The 20,039-nt window shown below is 35.0% G+C and overlaps 1 protein-coding gene across 2 annotated transcripts in view; it reads right to left on the bottom strand.

Moving 5' to 3' along the window:
* Window positions 1-20,039, bottom strand: part of LOC129748113 (zwei Ig domain protein zig-8-like) — an 870,358-nt gene that overhangs the window by 165,659 nt on the left and 684,660 nt on the right. For both annotated transcript variants that reach the window (XM_055742607.1, XM_055742608.1), the window contains exon 5: window positions 17,327-17,397. In XM_055742607.1, coding sequence (XP_055598582.1) covers window positions 17,327-17,397 — 71 coding nt within the window. The remainder of the gene's footprint in view (window positions 1-17,326; window positions 17,398-20,039) is intronic.

Genomic DNA, 20,039 nt, shown 5'->3' with positions numbered 1-20,039 from the left:
CGAAAGTTTTCATCTTTTGTATCCTCCGTACAGCTCCGTATTAACACTAGAGCAGTTCTGGCGTCAAACGACGTGAACACTGGGCCGGAACAATCAGCACCAATTTATCAACATTATTCTGGCGGAAGAAAACAATCGCTCGTCCAGTTTCTTAGTCAGGATTGCGATCCGCTACCGATCGTACCACCTTCCACTATCAGCGGCAGCAGGAGCACCACCAAATCCAAAATCTGCTCTGTCTGCATGCAAGGCTTCAGCGGCCATCGTCGTCATCGAATTCCCGGACCAATTGTTCGGGAACTTGTGAGCACGGTCAGGATGCGTTTACCGGAAGCCAGAAACGAAAGAATACATTTCCAGGTGAGTGGACGAAGTGTCCAGTTAATGTTAAGTTTTTTTTCATAGTCCATTTGAACATTTTTTTCAATATGGTGATTTTAACGACTTAAATCAACTTTTTTTTTACAGAAATCACGATTCTATTGCTCAGGAAGAACACTCCCAAAAGAAGTGCTGGCCATCGATGCTACAGTTGCGGACAACTTGAGCCACGTTCACATCGATTGACACCAACAACTGCTCGTGAAACCAATGGCAATAAGCTACTAAAGCCCGGTAAAATTTTGTCCATTGATTGGAGCTAGTGGTCTAACGTCTTCCGTCCGTTGCAACTGCAACGGAGTCAAGCATACGTCAGCTGGTCTGGACATTTTGCTTGGTGATTCTTGGAAGATTCAATCAAAGTACACTATCTTAAAACCTCCATCCCGTTCAAGTATGATGCCAAGTCCGATGGCCAAACTAAAATAGAACAATTGGGTACAATAGTTCAATAAATAATATTATCTCTAGGAGATTATGAAATGAATCGTTTCCCTTTTTATTTTTGATAGAAAAAAGATATTTTCAAGATAAGCTGTAGCGTCAGCAATACTGGAAAAAAAATGTTAAGATAACGATTACGTGTATCTTCAGCTGCTTTCGGCTACATTTTGAATTTAGAAAAAAGCAAAAAAATTAATCGTTTATGTACTTAACAACCCATTCCCTGTATCGTTATTTGTGTCTAAACGATTCCAAATCACGAAAAAACGATTAGTGTAATCGTTCATTAATAATCCAAAAACGATAAGGGAAATCTTTTGGGTGTCTTGGGAAAAAGATAATGGTGATAGTTATTGTATGATACCGCTCCATGCGGGATGTAAACGATTTTTAAATCAAATTTAAAGTAGTTTTATAAATTTCTGCATCCATGTTTTACGTTCATAGGAGTCCAGTACTGGTTTTAAAAAATATAAAACATACCTCATTCCCCTTAATAGAGAAAATAATCGAAATATAGTGAAAAAAGTGACCAATCTTACTCCGGATTACGGTATAAAATCATCGTTAAAGAAATGACATATTATGAAACAAAAGGATAGTTATTTCAAAAATTAACGAGATTTTATGAATATCCTGAAGTCTAGATAACCAGCTTTTATCGATTATTTCAAATTTTTGAAGCAAAATTCAGTCTAGTTTGTCGGTTGAAGTACCGTATAACGGGGTAAGATTGATCAGTTTTTTCCATATTTCACGATTATGTTTTCTGTTAAGGGGAATGTGGCATGTTTCATATTTTTAAAACCAGTACTGGACTCCTATGAACGTTAAACACGGTTGCAGGAATTTATTAGAATACTTAAAATTTGATTTAAAAATCGATTTCGTCTTTGTTTAGAATTTGATGCTTTGGGTAACATTGATCTCTATTTTGACGGTTTCAACGAGTTTACTTGATCATAAAGGATTCAAAACACATTCATAATATTTACAAATGCTAGTTATTGATAAACTAAGGCAGTTCGTGTGTTAAGGCCGAACAACAATTAAAATCGAAAGATGGACAATGATGCAGCATAAATTAAGGAGCTAATTGTTTTGACATTAGTTATAAAATTTCAACTACAAAAAAAAAGGAATTGTGCCTTTATTCATTTTCCTAGGCCCTCGCACTATTTTTTTTTCTTCAAACTTTACTATTTGATAGGGTTTCTTGCCTTTTGCCTAATAAGCAAAAGGAAAAAAGTTGAACTCTCACTTAAATCAACCTGCTGCTTATAAACACTTTGATTTCATCAGAAAGGGTGTTGGTTTACAAGCCTTCGAAAAAACCGATATTTCCGGGTTTTAAAACTACATTTTTACTCACATTTGAAATTTTCAAAAACATGCCATATATTTTCCAATTTGAAACTCAACTCATAGGTTTTAGAATGTTTTGAGATATTGTAACCTTTAGACTAAGTTATGATGATTATGTGGAAAAATTTCATGTTGATCAAAGTTACGATGGTGATCAATGTTACCCCGTTTGACGGTACTTCTAGGGTGTTGTTAAAATATGCATTCGATATCACTGTGGTATTCATTTCGACGTTCTTGACGCAGTCAAAAATGAAAGAGATAGCAGCTGTTCAATCTTTAATTTATGATGACTGTAAGTACCTACGTGTTGAGCTCGGATCAAATTACAGACAAGCAATAAATCGTCAGCTTGACTTACTGACCTATATATCGACCGAAATCCTGTCATTTTTATTTCGGCCATAATGATAGTGGTGTTAAGTTTAACGGATTTTTTGCAATTTTAACCACAATTCAAGCCATTCCAGATGATCCCATAAATTGGCATGTAATATGTATTTACCTGATAGGCAAATTTCGTGAAACTATGGTTCGGTATACAAATGGTAGGTTAAAAATATTTATATTTTGGTAGGACTTATGGATTCTTAAGAAATTTCTGTTTGTTATGGATGTCTAAATGTAACAAAAAAAATAAGATTCTTAACCTTTCATGGTTGTGAAAAAGTATAATTCAAAACTGTCAATATAAATGAAAAAGATCTTTTTTTTTTGACAAAGTACTCCATTGAATAAGATTTTGAACTTTCAATAATTGATAGGGTCAGCCATTACCGAAATAAAACATGGATTGGTATGCTGTAAACAACGTCCTTATGGCCTCTAATAACAAAAACTCACCAACATATAAACCCGAGCAGACTTTGATGCCAAAATTGATAGCAAACTGATACCATAATAAGGTTTTAACAGCAAACTGATAGCATTTTTCGCCGTCATATTTTGTACGAGAGCAAAATTAGGCATAATTAAGCTTTCATAAATTTAATTTGACAGCATGCTGATACCTCTTTTTGGAATCAACAGTAAACAGTTAGCAAAATTTGGAATAGAATTTAATTTGATAGCAAAACAAGGTATAAAAGAGGTGTCAATTTGTTTTACAAAATATAAATCCAAGACCACATTTACAGCATTATTTGCTATTGAACTAATCGAATAGACAAAATTTGACATCATTCGAGCAACTTCAATTTTGACTGAATACAAATCGGAAATCAGAATTATAGCATAAGAAGAATGTTTCCATTTATTTCTGCATAAAAATAGAGATTGATAGCAAAATTGGGCATCATTGAGCAATCTATATTTTTTAAATACAATTCAAACTCAAGCATCCAAGAGTGACTCAAGCACTCAAACAGCTAAATATTATTCGTTTTTTATATCTGCTTTTATTTTGTGAACTGTTGGTAGGAGCCTCTTTACTCCGAATTTTGTGTATTGGATATATGATGTGTGTGAATTGAATGTATGTATAGAAGTTTGTGAAATGCTCTTGAAGTTAGCATAAAAATGTAAGGATTTTCACTTAACTCTACCGGAACCAAGTATTTGATTATGTTCTTGGGTTTAGGTTTTTTAGCTTGATGCAGTACTGTAGAAGGTTTCAAACTATTTCAATGCATTTAAAATTCAAAAGAATTTTTTTTAAATAATATGTGAATATGTTAATAATATTAAAACACTTGATACTATTAAAAAAAAAAAAATAAATAATTTTGAAAATTCGTGAAAAACACTGCAATTTTGAGAAATCTGGGTAAAACTTAAAGGAATTGTGAGATAGATTCTGTGACGTAAAATTGTCTAAAGTATTGTGAAATTTTAGATTTGTCTGTGATTTTAGCAACCTAAACAACTTAGAATTATTTGGAATGATAATTTGGAAGAAAGCGTGTTATATTTAGTACTATTTGTATTCATTAATTTTAGCAAAATGCTTGATTCTGGGCATGGGTAGCGAGACATTTTTCCACGTTGTGCACTTAAAAATAATCGAATATAAAAAAGTCACTCTTTGAAAACCGAACGTCGAATTATCGATGTTGTTATTTTCTTGCATTATTCTGCTCAATGAATGAGGCCTTTCGAACGAAAAGAAACATAAGCATCTACATTTGCATTTTGTCCACACTACATTCTATTTTGAATTTATAAGGTTTTTTATAATCCTTAATATATTTATAAAGTTGAAATAGCCCTTATAAATCTGTAGAAACATGTGGCTCGCTCCCGACAAATGAGCATTTAATTATGGAATTGATTATAAATTTAAAAAAAAAAATCTAATTTTTCTATGTAAACAATCATTAAAAAAACAATACTCATCATTAAAATCAAAAACATTTTTCATTGCTTATTTAGTTATATATTATTTGAGCAAATCTCGTTTTTACTTTTAATACAATCGGTACCCTTTTTTATTTGTTTTTTTCTCTCTCTGACAATCGCTAAATGAACATTGAAGAATTGAAAAGATAAAATATTAAAAAAATGCATAATTATTATTTTTCGGAAGCAATAATAACAATTGGTGTGGAATAAACATCGAAAGAAAATTTGTTTATTTTTGCATGCGCAAAAACATATTTTCATATGTACATATACATCCAGTCACTGATCCAACCGACTCAATATACCACAACACGCAACAAAAAAAAAATAAACAGAAAAATTGTTTCCCGGTTAGTTCTCGTGACGGGTTATCGGGTTTATCGAAGTCGATCGGAGTGAACGGTGCGTCAATTTTACACGGCCGCAGCTTCTGCTGTCTCCGTGGCCCGAGCCGTGGAAGAGGCAAAACTTAATGATGCCTCTAGCGACACGGAATCCGAAGACACAGCTGGAGGATGCAGGAACTTAGCTGTTGATCGGTGGTTTGCAGGATCTGGTCTTGAAAGCCAACCCGTGGTGAGGGGAAGGCCCGCAAAATCTCGTCCAAGCTCTATCTGATGCCAGTGCAGGGAGTCAACCGGGTTACGATCTGCAAATCTAGAACATTTAATTCGTGATAAACAATCCCGGGCGCTTACAAGAGCCTCCACAGCGATATTATCTTCGGCGATGCAAAGATTGAGAATTTGACCCAGCAAAAGAATGTGCCACCGCCAAAAGTTAGAGTTTCCAGAAGCTAACCTGCCCCATGGAGGATCCTCTGGCACGACCACCTCTGTCGCCCTTGTTGCGGAAGAAGAAAACGAAGAAGTGGGTGACACTGGCTCTATGCAGAAGGACATCGAGATGGGAATGCAGAACGCTAAAAGACCCGGCGGGTAGCTTGTTGGATGCAATTTTAAAACTTCAGGGAAATTTTAAACAGTTCCGAAACTGATAAATTTGTTTCCAAAGAAGTGGAACCTCTGGCGCTGTGTTTCTGTTCCTTCCCCAGCTAGCAACAAGCGAGAAATTGTATGAGATGATTTTTAGGTAAGTACTGGTTTAATTTTGTCTTTGTCTTGTCCAATTGGGCGATTTCAATTGCTGGGACAAATCGCAGGCCCCCAGATGCTTCGAAACATGTCACAAGGCTTCAGAACAGTAAATGAATCATGAAGTTTTCTGATCTGCATCTGATTCCCACGCATGTGCTACTTTATTCAACGCAAAAATCAGGATGTACGCACATTTTCTCGAGCGCCGCCAATTCCGCCGGTGTGAAATTTAAACTTTATAATAATAAGCCACTAAATTGTAAGTCATAGCTTGTAATTTTTTTTTCTTCATTTTTGTTAGGTAATTCTTGGGTTATGACCAAATTTGTACGATGGAATATTCATGTTATTTGCTAGGTAATAAAAGCGCCTTTGTTTATGCAACTTATAGTTTCAGCAATGTTCATGATAGGAACAGCAACGCACGCCGTGCATGGTAAAACGCCTTTATGTATACTATCCATTTTATTCTCGGAGCGAATTAAATTATTTAAATTGAAGATTTCTTCAAAAACCATGCACTAGAGGAAATGATGGCGGAAAATTGAAATTCTACTTCTAGAGTCAAACTTTACAGCAATTTAAAATCATTTTTGGCTATCACTTCATGAGAGCAGAATTTGTTATTCATTTGATTGACAGCAAAAATGGAAGTAAACTTTTCGTACGTTAATTAGCAGAATGATGTCAAATTTCGCTTTTCGTAAGAGAAAGTTTTGAGAGCATATTGATCGTAAATTTTGCTTTCAAAGAAAATGTTCTGATGCCCTATATTAGCATCATTATGCTCTCCAAGCTCTCGGAAAACGAGGTGTAATTGGGGACTCAGTTTTAGCAAAATTTGGCATCACTTTGCTAACCAAGTATGAAAATTTATGCTCTCATTTTTGCTGTGTACCACCTTATGTCAAGCAAAATGAGAGCAAATTTTCCTTTCAAGGCGTGATAGCAGAATTTGCTATAATTTTGCCATAGAAGTCTGCTCGGGAATGCTTCAACTGATTGAAGATTGTTAAGCCATCTTAAAGCGAAACACGAGAAAGATGTGAAGGATTGGTCTGCGGTAGAGGAAATGACGGGAAAAGCTGTGCATATTTTTTAAGACAAAGTTTGTACGGACTGAACTTGAAAAACAATCAAGTTCAAAATCCCAGAAAGTTTTTTTTTGCATTTTTTCTAAATCGTAACATTTTTATCTAATAAGTCCAACCAAACAAGTTCTTCGTGTACTGTGATTTTTGAGTAATTGAATTTTATGTCAATTATACATTTTTCTTGTACATTCACAATTATTTCAAACCATAGAAGCCCCAAAAACTTTAACATTATATTTTAAACAGAAGCTTGCATAGTGCGTTTGAAAAAACTCAAATTGTTGGAAATATCCAAGTTCTGTTGTGTTTGAAAAGGACTAGACAGTTCAGTATTTTGGTTTCCGCATACAGTATAACTAAAATAAAGGACAAACAACGTTACCAAATTACAAAAGCCCTTCCGTTGCAGAAAAAGGATCCTTCTCGTTTTTCCCACCCAACTTTTCTTCCACACCTCCCTCCCCCCTCTTGCAGCAGCGGGTGGCAGCTGATTTCAAATTTCAAATCCCCAGGTTGAGCAAGAGACCTCCCGCTTCACCTTTCCTATGACGAACCGCGCTTGATTGCTGCTCATTTGAAGGAAGGTAGGGATGTTGGGAAAGTGTGAAATATAAAGCATCGTCGTCGTCGTCGTCGTCGTAGTCTTGTAATTCAAGGGAAAACCGAAACGCTCACGCTAAACCAAACACAAAAATAGCGAACAAAACAACAACAACGAGCTGGCTAAGAACAACGAAAAACGAGTGGCTAATGAAATGATGCTGCGTAATGGGAGACGCTTTTGCGAAATTTACAGTCGGTGATTAATGGTTGATTTTAAATTAATTATCGATCGTAAAAATCCTCTTCTGGCGAAACAGTGGAGGGTTTGAAGAAAAAAAATTAATACCAAAAGTGCAGGACCAGATGAGATATTATTCTTTTAGATTTTATCCGGTGCTCAAAAAGGAGGGTGCTGGGAACGAATCGAACCTTTCAAGTACCCACTCTCTGTAGGAAAAACATGACCGGAAGGACGGACAAAAAAAACAGTAGGACATTATTGTCACGCGGGTTTACGCAGGCAGAGAAAATGTGAAAAGGTTGAAGAAAGGGACAGGTCTGTTATTTGAAATTAATAAAATAGTAGCACGCTAAAAGGTTCAAGATATCGAGAGCCTGTAGTATTGTGTAGGACAGGTATCATATTTTCATCCTTCCAGTTAACTGAATCTGCAGTAAACAAAGTAAATTTTCGCATATTTTTGCATATTTATTCTTAAGACGAGGTTGTGAAAAAACGAAAACAGATCGACTAGAGCGTTCAAAGTTTACTTCTCGCATAGTTGAAATATAGCAATGTTTTGTAGAACAATTTAATCAATTATTTTATTAAAAAAAATTAGCTGAGTCAGTCTTAGCAGAAAAAAAAATGGTTGAAGTGTGTAAAAAATACAACCGAAAAAGCACTGCAAATTAAGTACTTCAGCCTCTTTGTGTAAAAATAACAACAACAAATTTAATTTTATGATTCTGTCAAAGTACATTTCGTACCTGAAAGTTATCAAATTTTCAAGTTGAGAGAAAATTTAAGAGAAACACGATGGTCAATGAAAAGCAATTAAGAAAATGAAGGCATTGTCACCTTTCTATTGAACACTTTCTGTAATTTGATTTCAGGATCTGAGTACAAAATCTCAATGTTAAACAGAATTTTTAATTCTACGATTCTTACGAATCTTTATTAGAGATTCACTTACACACGTCTGTCACTCACAAGAATAGATCAATCCGATGTTTCGAAGCTGCACTGCTGCCATCTGGGGTAGTACGATGTTGCGTGAGGAACATTCTGGGGGAACGATAAATTATAGACGACTTTACATTGCTTCGAGTTGAGTTTTCATAAATCCAAATGGTTATGAAAAAAAAAACACTTTTGAAAAATTGGTGTTTGTTTTCAATTAAATTTGAATAAATTAGCCTGTTTGGAGAGTCAATTCAATCTGATAGTTCCATTTTAAAATAGTCAGTCGGTCAGAGAAAACTAACATGTAAATCAATCTTTTCGTCCATTTTCTAAACTTTTAATTTTTTCCAATTATCTATATTTTTATATCATCTTTATATTAAACTTTATGCGCTTCTCGTTGGTCTGTTTAAAAGAACGATTTTTTCGTTGTTACTTTAAACTATAGCTATTTGATTTGGTTTAGTTGTTACATTTAATAAATACGTTACATAAAAATTTAAACATTTTCAGCCTAAGACAGTATTAAAAGTTAAGTTTTAATTTAAAATTTTGTACGGCTAGTGGTTGTATAAATTTAATTTTCAATAAAAAAAATCAGATCATGAGGTTCCATAAAAATACAAAACATGATATAACCATTGAACGATGTAAATTGAATAGCATCAAAGTAAACTTAAATTGTGTAGTAATCCAAAGATATAACTTTTTTTTTCATTTCAACCACCATCAAATATCCAAATCCGCCTTCCAGCTTCAAATTTATTACGCCTGATTGTATGCAGCTGTAGAAGAAAACCTAATAAAAAAAAGAAAAAAAAATATTTTTTTTCGAACAAAAAATTCTAGCTTACCAATTGTTGGGATTTTCCCAAATTTTAAAGGAACGTTAATTGACTACTCTTTTAACAAACTGCAACTGAAAATGTGCCTTTGGCTTAAGTTTTCATTCAAAAATATGTGAAACACTAAAAAAGGCTTTTGGAGTAGTAAAAAATTGACCTTTTTTGTTGTCGGTTTGCGATGCTTCACGACATATACACATTTTTTCCTATAACTCACAATAATCTCTGAACCTTCTACTTTAAATTTGTATCCGTCATTTTCTGGAAATCCTAACCAAATCCAAGAAAATAATGGTTTATTACAAGCTAGTATTTCCACCCGTTTGTTTACATTTTCTTGCACACACACGACCTGTCAAAAATTAGCTTTGGAATCGCGAATGACTGTCTTTGTTTTGTTTGTTTTGTCTAGTGTTGCCAGAATGACGAATGTTGACATTTTTATTATAATTTATTTCATTTTAATTATCTTCAGTGTTGCCGAATACAACTTTTATTTTATTTTATTTTTATTGTTTAATAAATAGCCAATCAGTCTATCTAATCCGAACATGAAGATTTTATTCAACCGACGTTTCGGTGCTTGTTGGCACCATCCTCAGGGAAACTGGGATTTAAGTATAAATTTGTAAGAATTTGGTGTTATAATTAATAGTGTCTAGTGTGAAATAAGTGGCGAGTGGCACACTAGACACTATTAATTATAACACCAAATTCTTACAAATTTATACTTACAGTGAGGGGCAAAATAAAGTGTCCAAATTATTTTTTTCAATTTCTTTTATTTTTCTGGTTAAAATTCAACGAAAACACATCGTAATCATTTTTAAAATATTGTTTATTATGTTCTTTTCAATTTTTGTTAATGTTGCGCTAAAAAAAAAAGAAAGTTTTTCTGATAGATAAAAAACAGTTAATATTCCAAAAAAAAAAACAGGGGCAAAATAAAGTGTCCAGATCAGTACAGCTTCAAATAATTCAAACTGAAGGCAAACAAGAACGATTTAATAATGGGTATGGCCTCCTTCAGCCTTCAACACCTCCTGCAAGCGCTTCGGCACATTTTCAACAAGGTTGTGCAAGTGTTGTTGGTCGAGTTCCTCCCACGCATGCTCCAGGGCATCAAAATAAGTACTTTTATTTGTCACACCAGTCTTATCAATCAGAGCATCGAGGATGGCCCACAGATTTTCGATGGGGTTCAGATCAGGACTATGTGAAGGCCATTCAAGGGGTTTGATGTGTCAGGAACGGGAAAATGACGTCATCAGATTGGCCGTATGCTTTGGATCGTTATTCTGCTGTAAAACGAAGCGCTCTCCGAGGCCCGTCTTGATGAGAGATACCTCGAGGTTTTCCGGCTGGACATTGCAATATGACTCAGCTGTCATGGTTCCATCATTTTTTACCAAATTTTTACCACCCCACCCCAAGAAAAGCACCCCTACACCATCACATTCCTTCCTCCGTGCTTGACTGTTCCTTGGATATGGCGGTCTTGGAGCTCCTCACCCGACTTGCGCCACATATGATCCCGCTTCTTCCGGTTGAATAGCTCAAATTTGGATTCGTCGGCCTACAACAATGTTTTCCTCTGAATCAAAGCAATCGAAAGATTCCTTTTAATTCAACCACGGTAAATGAAAAGTTCAGATACCGGTATTTCGATAGCAACTTACTATCTTCTTCAGTAAGCGTTTTCGATTGGTATCGAGCACGGAGCAACGGAGGAAGTAACGTGATGGTGGGGGGGTGCTTTTCTTGGGGTGGGGTGAGCAATTTGGTAAAAATTGACGGAATCATGACAGCTGAGTCATATTGCAATATCCTGCCGGAAAACCTCGAGGTATGCCTCATCAAGACGGGCCTCGGAGAGCGCTTCGTTTTACAGCAGAATAACGATCCGAAGCATACGGCCAATCTGATGACGTCATTTTTCCGTTCCTGCCACATCAAACCCCTTGAATGGCCTTCACAAAGTCCTGATCTGAACCCCATCGAAAATCTGTGGGCCATCCTCGATGCTCTGATTGATAAGACTGGTGTGACAAATTAAAAATACTTATTTTGATGCCATGGAGCATGCGTGGGAGGAACTCGACCCACAACACTTGCACAACCTTGTTGAAAGTGTGCCGAAGCGCTTGCAGGAGGTGTTGAAGGCTGAAGGAGGCCATACCCATTATTAAATCGTTCTTGTTTGCCTTCAGTTTGAATTATTTGAAGCTGTACTGATCTGGACACTTTATTTTGCCCCTGTTTTTTTTTTGGAATATTAACTGTTTTTTATCTATCAGAAAAACTTTCTTTTTTTTTTAGCGCAACATTAACAAAAATTGAAAAGAACATAATAAACAATATTTTAAAAATGATTACGATGTGTTTTCGTTGAATTTTAACCAGAAAAATAAAAGAAATTGAAAAAAAATAATTTGGACACTTTATTTTGCCCCTCACTGTAAATCCCAGTTTCCCTGAGGATGGTGCCAACAAGCACCGAAACGTCGGTTGAATAAAATCTTCATGTTCGGATTAGATAGACTGATTGGCTATTTATTAAACAAACAAAATACAGTCGTTTTTAAAAAGTTTATTTTTATTGAAATTGATTTATTTTCTGCATATCCTCCATCTCATCTCTACATTGCTTCTCATTTCTATTCTAAATTGAAACTTTTCACGCATCGATTTTTGTTTTTTTTTCTCTGAAACAATTTTTTATCAATATCCGTAATTTTTATTATATATTCCACATCTTTATTCTACACCCTACCAATTTTCATTAATTTCTGCACATCCTTCATCTCACCTCTACTTTCCTTTCAACCCTATTACCAATAGATTCTTTTATTTGCTGACTTTTTTTTCAAATACAAAAATATTATTTTCAAACATCTTTCATCTCAATTCTACATTCCATTCACAAAAGCTTTTCAAATCTTAAAATTTTATTTATTTTTTTCTTATTTTTTAATCTAATCCAAAAATATTCTTCGCAACAGCCTTATCAATGTGTGCTTTTCCTGTCATTTTGTCTTTGTTTGCCAGAGGCGGACAATCCGAAAACATTCTTAGCAACAGCTTTTCCAAACTGTGCTTTTCTTGTCACTCAGTCTCTGTTTTCGAGAGCCGGAATAATTCAATAGTATTTTTAGAAACAGCCTACCCAACCAGAATGCCAAATCAAAACAAATAATCAGCAGCAGTAGCAGCCTTAAAAACTGGCACTGCCTTAGCCAATTCCGTTGTGTACACCGGAAGGCCAAAACTAACAATCAGCAGAAGCCTTAAAAACCTGCGCTTCCAAAATCATTCCGTATTTTTCCACTGGAAGGCCAAATCAACTCAAACAATCAGCAGCAACAGCCTTGAAATCTGCTCTTCCTTAGCCAATTCCGTCTTTTTCCACCGAAGGACCAAACCAAAAAATCTGCGCTTTCAAAGCCATTCCGTCTTTTTCCTCCTTTTTTTGTTTCGGTTATAGTCGTTTTAACCTTCCAAAGCCGCTCGCAAAATATCCGTTTCGAGGAAATTAGAGTTGTAGTTTGAAGGCATTCTTCTGGCTGTAAATGTTAACCGATTTAGATCATATTATATTCATTGTGTAGGTAAATCATACTAATTACTCAACATTTCAGAATAAACTCGACATGTATAACAAGGTTATCAAAAACTGGTTCAGAAAGTAAAAAGTCCGAAAAATCAATTTTATTTTTATAACACTCATAACTTTTGACAGCTTTTCTGTTTTTGAGTGTTTCATTGATGTTTGAAATCGTCAAGAATCCATCTATTCGATAATGTATAGATATGTTGGTGTCCAATGACAGTTTTGACTGCTATCTCAGATCTTCCGGTAGAAAAAAATCTTACTTTTAAAAACCGACATCCAATTTTGGCTATGCTTAGCTGTATTTCATTTCCCAATGAACAGATTTACAAAACTCAAATTTTAATTTTTTTTTTGTCGTTGATTTGATCATCATTTTGATATAACATACTTGGTCTGTCAAAATTCTCAGTTCTTCAGTATATTGGAAAGATGATAAAGATGTTTGAAATGTGTGCTTTGGGTCATATTGACCCGAACAGCCTTGGAGGGTTAACATGCAGTTGGCGGTCAGTCAATGGAAAACTTATCCGGTACAACTGTGATTGATGTTTACTCTTGGGCTCGAACTCACAGACATTGGCTCAGGTAGCAACTGACTTGCCAACTGAGCTATATCACAAGCCTATCTTTTCCCACCGAAAGGTCATATAAACTCAAAAAATCAGCAGCGGCAGCCTTAAAATCTGCACTTTCTAAGCCAATTTCGTCTTTCCCACCGGAAGGCCAAATCAAAACGAACAATCAGCAGCAGCAACATTAAAAATCTGCGCTTCCTAAGCCAATTCCGTGTTTATCCACCGGAAGACCAAATCAAAACAAATAATCAGCAGCAGCCTTAAAAATTTGCGCTTTCTAAGCTAATCCATTTTTTTCCAGGTCAGACACAATTTTGTTCGTAGCAGCAGCATTTAAAACCTGTGCCAATTCATCTTTCTACCGGAGGCCAAATCAAAAACAATTTTGTTCGTAGCAACAGCCTTTAATATCTTTTTTTTTCTTTTTAACGAATAGTCACCGTTGAGTATTATAATATGCTAGTTTTAATGGCACTGCGGTGAATGTTACGACGAAAATTCTTGATAGAAAAATTAAAGATTGAAATTAAGTGACGGATAGATAAAGCAGATGCTTAGTAGGAGAAAATTTATAGAAGTTGAAAATGAGCCAAGAGCATGTTTTATGGGGAGCTTCAAAGGTGCGTTCTATACTCTTTGTCCCGCATCAATTGAATGGCTGGGAGAAGTAATAGCGAGAGGCGCAATTACGTTCACCCATACATCCAACCCGATGGATTGGTAAAGCACGTGCTTCCCAATCGGGACAAAGGGTCTAGAACGCACCTTTTAAGCTTTCCATAAAACATGCGCTTGGCTCATTTTCAACTTCTATAAATTTTTTCCTACTAAGCATCTGCTTTATCTATCCGTCCCTTAATTTCAATCTTCAATTCTTCTATCAAGAATTTTCGTCGTAACATTCACCGCAATGCCATTAAAACTAACCTTAAATATCTGTGCTTCATGTGCCAATCCGTCTTTCTACCAGAGGTCGAATCAAAAACCAATTTTTCGTAGCAGCAGCGTTGACAATCTGCGCTCTCTGTGCTTATTCTACCCACCACGCATTGCACAGTGGTTTATAACCCGAAAAACGTGATCATGGGCTTTTTGAAGTCTTAAATATCAAAATAGCAATATGGCATGTTCTACAATGTTTCATCGCTTTAAATACGCATATTTTGTTGTAAATTTTTTCTGATCAATTCACCTATCAGTGATAATTTTTTTATATTTTTTGCATGTTTTTATTGTTCAATATTTCTAAAAGTTGTATGCATGAAGTTTTACTACTAAAATAACTGTTATTTTATTTTATTTTTATTGAAACTGATTTATTCCTCCTTCATCTTATCTCATCTTCATTTATTATTTCTCATCTTATCTCTACTCTTTTTTCCCATATTTAGAAATTTTCATTGAAAAATTGTCAATCATATTGAGTTTTTCTGAATCACAAATCACAGTTAAATTTGATATTCAAAATGTAATTTGAATCTTGTACGAGTAATCAAATTTCCAATGTGTAATTTGTTTTAACTTTTTAAGGCCTACTAGGTAACCATTTGTGGCTTAAGCCGATAAAATTAACTTTCTTACATATCTCTTCAATTAACTTTTGTATAAATAACAAATATATCAGTAATAACATCATACTGGGCTGATTCTGTAACACAACATCAGAAATTAAATGACTCAAAATATTTACGCGTTTCAGAGGTCAACGTTTAGTGCGTGTTGTTTTAAAAGAATAAAATTTTAAATTTATGCCTCTTAACAGAATAAAAAATCAAGGAATCAACGGAATAAAGAATCAAGGGATTGAATTTGATTTTTTGTATTTTCAACTAAATTGTAAAAAAATGTGTGAAAATTGTTTACAAATCTTTTACAAATGAAGTAATGGAAATTGAACCACTTTCAAAAAGTGAGAAGGTGATCCTTGAAAAAGTGTGACATATTTTTGTGTGATTATTTTAACCCACTGAATTTATGCACAAAAATGAATGATTAAAAATACTGCATAAAGATTTTAGCTTTGTTTACATCTACATAACACATTTCAAATTTAATTGTGGTCTGAAAGAGTTAAATATGGCAGGAAAAGAACAAAAACCGACCCTTTTCACTCCATTTTGAACACAACATTCCCATTCTCTTGCAATGTTTAAAATGTGGTAGTAATCAAACCACGAGTTTCCCTTTTTTGGTTATTGCAATGCTGTCCAGCATCCAATATTGAAACAGTGCTCAAATACAAACCTAAAAGCGCTATTTCAATAATAATAGAAGCTGTTCCAGTAAAATGAATAATTTATGATCAAGTAAACATCGGCTCCAATCGACAAAATTACTGGGACAATAAATACTTATGTAACATGAAGGCTAAACAGCTTTACGTCGGCTGGTTGAAAACACAATCGTCCCACTTCCCAATCCCTCTAAACTTTGTCAGCATCCAGCCAAACAGAACTGTCTAAATTCCACCTCAATTGGTCTGATCGCATTTGGGATTCCACAGACCCCAGACCGAGTTTCAATTAGATCTATTCTCTTGCTAGCAGTAGCAGATAGCGCCGGCCATCATTGCATATTGGTGAGGGTGCTGGCTGGTGAAATAAATTAGTGCTCCTGCCGCCATCAGGTGTGGAAACACGGAGAGACACAGACTGTCATCATCATCGCGTTTGTTTGCCCAAGCGCACCGGCCAACGACAATTAGGCATTATGGTCGACGTCCGACGACGGCCGTTTTATTCAGCCGTTATGTGACCTCTTCGGTAGAAAATTTGTCACACCACCTACATCGGCTAAGATGCGGGTTATACTAAAGCTTAGTTCTTTTAGAAATGGGACAGTTACGAATGCGTGTATCTCAAAAACTATTCGTTTCAACAAAATACTTTCTATGAAGAAAATGAAGGTAATGTTATGATATTTCATGAAAAAAATTGAAAAAAAATATTTACCGTTTTTTGTTAAAGAAATTTCTACGTTATTCTTGGTATCTCCAATTGGCCAGCGCACACTTTTTTCAGTCATGGTATTGATCAGTTTCTCCAACTTACACTTCGTAAAATCTATAATTTAGGTGGTTTCATCCTCCTTCTTCAATTTCTGATACTTTTCGGTCCAATACTTCTCTTTTAAAAGAAACTGGAAGCATCTGAGTGGATACAGTTGTTTCGAAATGAACAAATTTGATAATTTTTGACCACATTTTTGAACGTTTTTTTTTCGGTACCGGTTTTACAGCTTAAGAGCTTTGGAACTATCAAAACACGTTTTTTTTTAGGTTGGATTTCAATGAGTCATCACTAGGCAACACTTTCAGCTTATCGGAGAAAATTGTTTTGGACATTTCAGCGATCTACCCTTAGTTTTTCGCTTATTAAAAATTAAAAACGCTGGTATGAGACTTGACTTCCCTGATGACCCTTAACCGTTGTTGCCGATCATGTGCTTCACTCCAATGCTTGATTTGAACTTTGTGGACATTATTGACAGTGTTTGCATATTTATCCACCACAAAAACTCAGTCATTCTTGGAATAATCATCGGTTTTGTCAGCTATCAATTTGATAATGACGAATTTTAAAGAAAACTGTGCAAAATTATTTTTTTCTTTTTCTCTTGCATCGTACATTTATCAAAAACGCGTAAATTTTAAATTTTGAAAAAAATAGGCCGAATAGAACTTTTTATAGGCAACAAAATGCTGTCAAAATTTTTAATATCCGATAACTAGTTAACGAGCTATTAGCAAATGAAAGTGTCCCATTTCTAAAAGAACTAAGCTTTATCTACAGACAGAGGCTTACCAGAAAATCCACACAGATAAAAGTGTCTACATTTACGTACCTGTCCACGGTTAGGATGTGGTCGTCCCGCACTCGTACCCATGACACCGACTTGTTCCCCAGCTGTTTCACCTGTTGTTGGGGTTGGGAGAAAAGAAGAGCAGAGAAAATCTGATTTAGAACCGTACCAGCACAGTGGGTCTGGAGTGAGATTTCCTAAATTGTGTAAAGTTACTATAAAATGAATCCTAAGTTGAAATATTAAGCAGTATATTAGAAGGTAGGGTTTTTTTTTTTGTTTTATTTGAGACACTTTACCATCTCTGCGGCATTCGTGTCTTAGAAGGTAGGGCAGTGATTGAAATCCTCAACCATTTTCTCATCAGAGGCATTTAAAATACACACTTTGAGGCCTCGTACAGTAATACAGGAGACGATACATATACATTCATTCAAACCTCCCCCCATGAGGAGGATCTGCTCCGAGAGACAGGGATGTCAACCTTCCAGATTTTGTCTGGATCTTCCAGACTTTTCGACCCACGGCCAGACTTTTTTTTTGGTATCCAGACTTCCAGATTTTTAGTATTTCTTCCAGACAAATCCAGACATTTTTTGATTGACAAAGTTTTTTTTTCAAAACTTTAATCTATGTTGGCATCATTGACTACTTTAACTGGCTGGGGTGCATGGAGTAGAATTGCTCGAGCTCACTTCGCTCTAATCAACAGCCCAGTGGGTTTTGTTCCCATCGAATGACTCTGACCAGGTTTGAATCATAATCGTCCGAATTCGGACGAAAACTGTCTAGTTTTTTGACATTACTCGGTCCGAACGTCCATACTGGGAGAATTTGGAATCATTTCGTACCGAACTTATTTCATCACTGGGCTGTGTGAAAAGGCCTATCCAAATACAATGCGACCAGCCGGCGCGGCCATTCGTCATTCTTTTCTTGGTGTTTCCGTGGCATGAAAACACGCGTTCTGGCGTCCCGTCCGCGAAAAGTGACTGGTTTTTCGGAAATTTTCCCAAGTTCGAGACAGAGAAATAACGGTTTCAAAATGGTAACGTTTGCAAGAAGTTTTTTAACATGCCCGAGCTTATTTATTATTTCAATCTGAAACCTGAGACTGAAATGAAAAGACTGATATGATTTCTAAGCCAGAATCTGAAAAGATCTTATTTAATGGGCATATTTCCTAACTCGAATCAGTTACTAGAAACGAAAACACTGTAATCAATTTACATTTGTTTTTAGTTTAAACATCTTATTGATCGACTTCATTCTACAACAAATAGTTATTAAAAATTCACAATAATGTGCCTACGTAACATTCCAAACTGGATTATCTACATACATCAAAACTTATCAAATTTTACGCCAGACATAAACGCTTCAAAATTTTCAAATCTAATCAATACTATTTTGTTAACATTCAGCAGCTCTGTTGGTATATATTGTTAAATTGCAAAAGAAATAACGAAAACTTTAGAATAGAAAGAAAGAATTTAGAAAGAATCTAAAAGTGAAATCAGAATATTGATATTCTGAATACATAAACTTCGAAACCTACGATATCTTGTTTAAAATCGTATGTACTCAAGTTATGTTATTTATTGTTACAAAAATAATCTAGACAAGCCTCGTTGGATAAATGCTCGACACGAAGATTTAAATAATTTGCTTTTTATATTTACAGTGTTTTTCGATAATCTATAACTTCCGGTCACAATACCCTAGAATCCACTGAATGGTTCGCATACAAGATATTTTATACACAAATGTATTCACGCTGTGGTTAGTCGTGCTTAAAATATCTTTTACTTTTACAATTTCTCCTCCTTCTAAATCCATTTTTTAATCTGAGTTTTTTGCATTACTTGAAAGAAAGGTTTAAACAATGAAAAAAGGTTTTTCAATATTACCAATCTAGATATGACTGTCTGCCATCAGAAATGAACAAAATCTTTGACTTTATTTTTTTTCAATTTGGATCCCGATCACTTTCAATTTATAATCCATTGTTTTAAAACAATGAATCTGCGATCCGAAATAAGAATTTCAAAATGAATCTGGATTCCGGAATATGAATTGCTAAGCAGATGATGGTTTATATTCTGAACTTTTAATTTTTCATCTAACGTATTATTTTAAAATTTAAGTATTTAAATAAGCTTCTCAACACCTTGTTATAGGGAGGATAGATAGTCGCTGCATCATTTTTCATAGCCAAACATTAATATAAGGGTTGATGTGTTTCGTTTTCAAGGATTGGTGATGTGCATTACCAACCAAATGCATTCTTATTTTTGAAAAATCATTTATTTTGGCAGAGATTAACCCAATAACTGGATAGAGCTGTTGAAACTTTGCATTTTGGAACCGACAAAAGTTCAACGTGATATCATTTTTCAAATTTCCTAAAAGTCATGATAAAGCTTAATACAATAACCCAAAGAAAATAAAAGCATCAATGTTTGAACTGGTCGGTGAAATGATCAGAAAAATTTGACGTTTGGGCGTTTTTCTCGTTTTTCGATTTTGTTCTCTCCGACTAGCTCAACACTACAATGTTCCAGACATTTATACCCATTTCCAGACATTTCGGACCAATAGTTCCAGACATTTTTTGAAAATAGGTGGCAACCCTGCCGAGAGACACTATTCGTTCGCTGCTCCGAACGAACTCTCTCAACGTTCGGTTGCTACATGATGCATGAAGAAGACGAGACACACATACTCATTTACGTTATTGAATTTGATGGACTCA

This window comes from Uranotaenia lowii, chromosome 2, assembly GCF_029784155.1.
Source record: "Uranotaenia lowii strain MFRU-FL chromosome 2, ASM2978415v1, whole genome shotgun sequence".
In the NCBI taxonomy this organism is placed as follows: domain Eukaryota; kingdom Metazoa; phylum Arthropoda; class Insecta; order Diptera; family Culicidae; genus Uranotaenia; species Uranotaenia lowii.
Note: the sequence above shows the minus strand (reverse complement) of the source record. Positions and strands in the feature narration are given on the sequence as shown.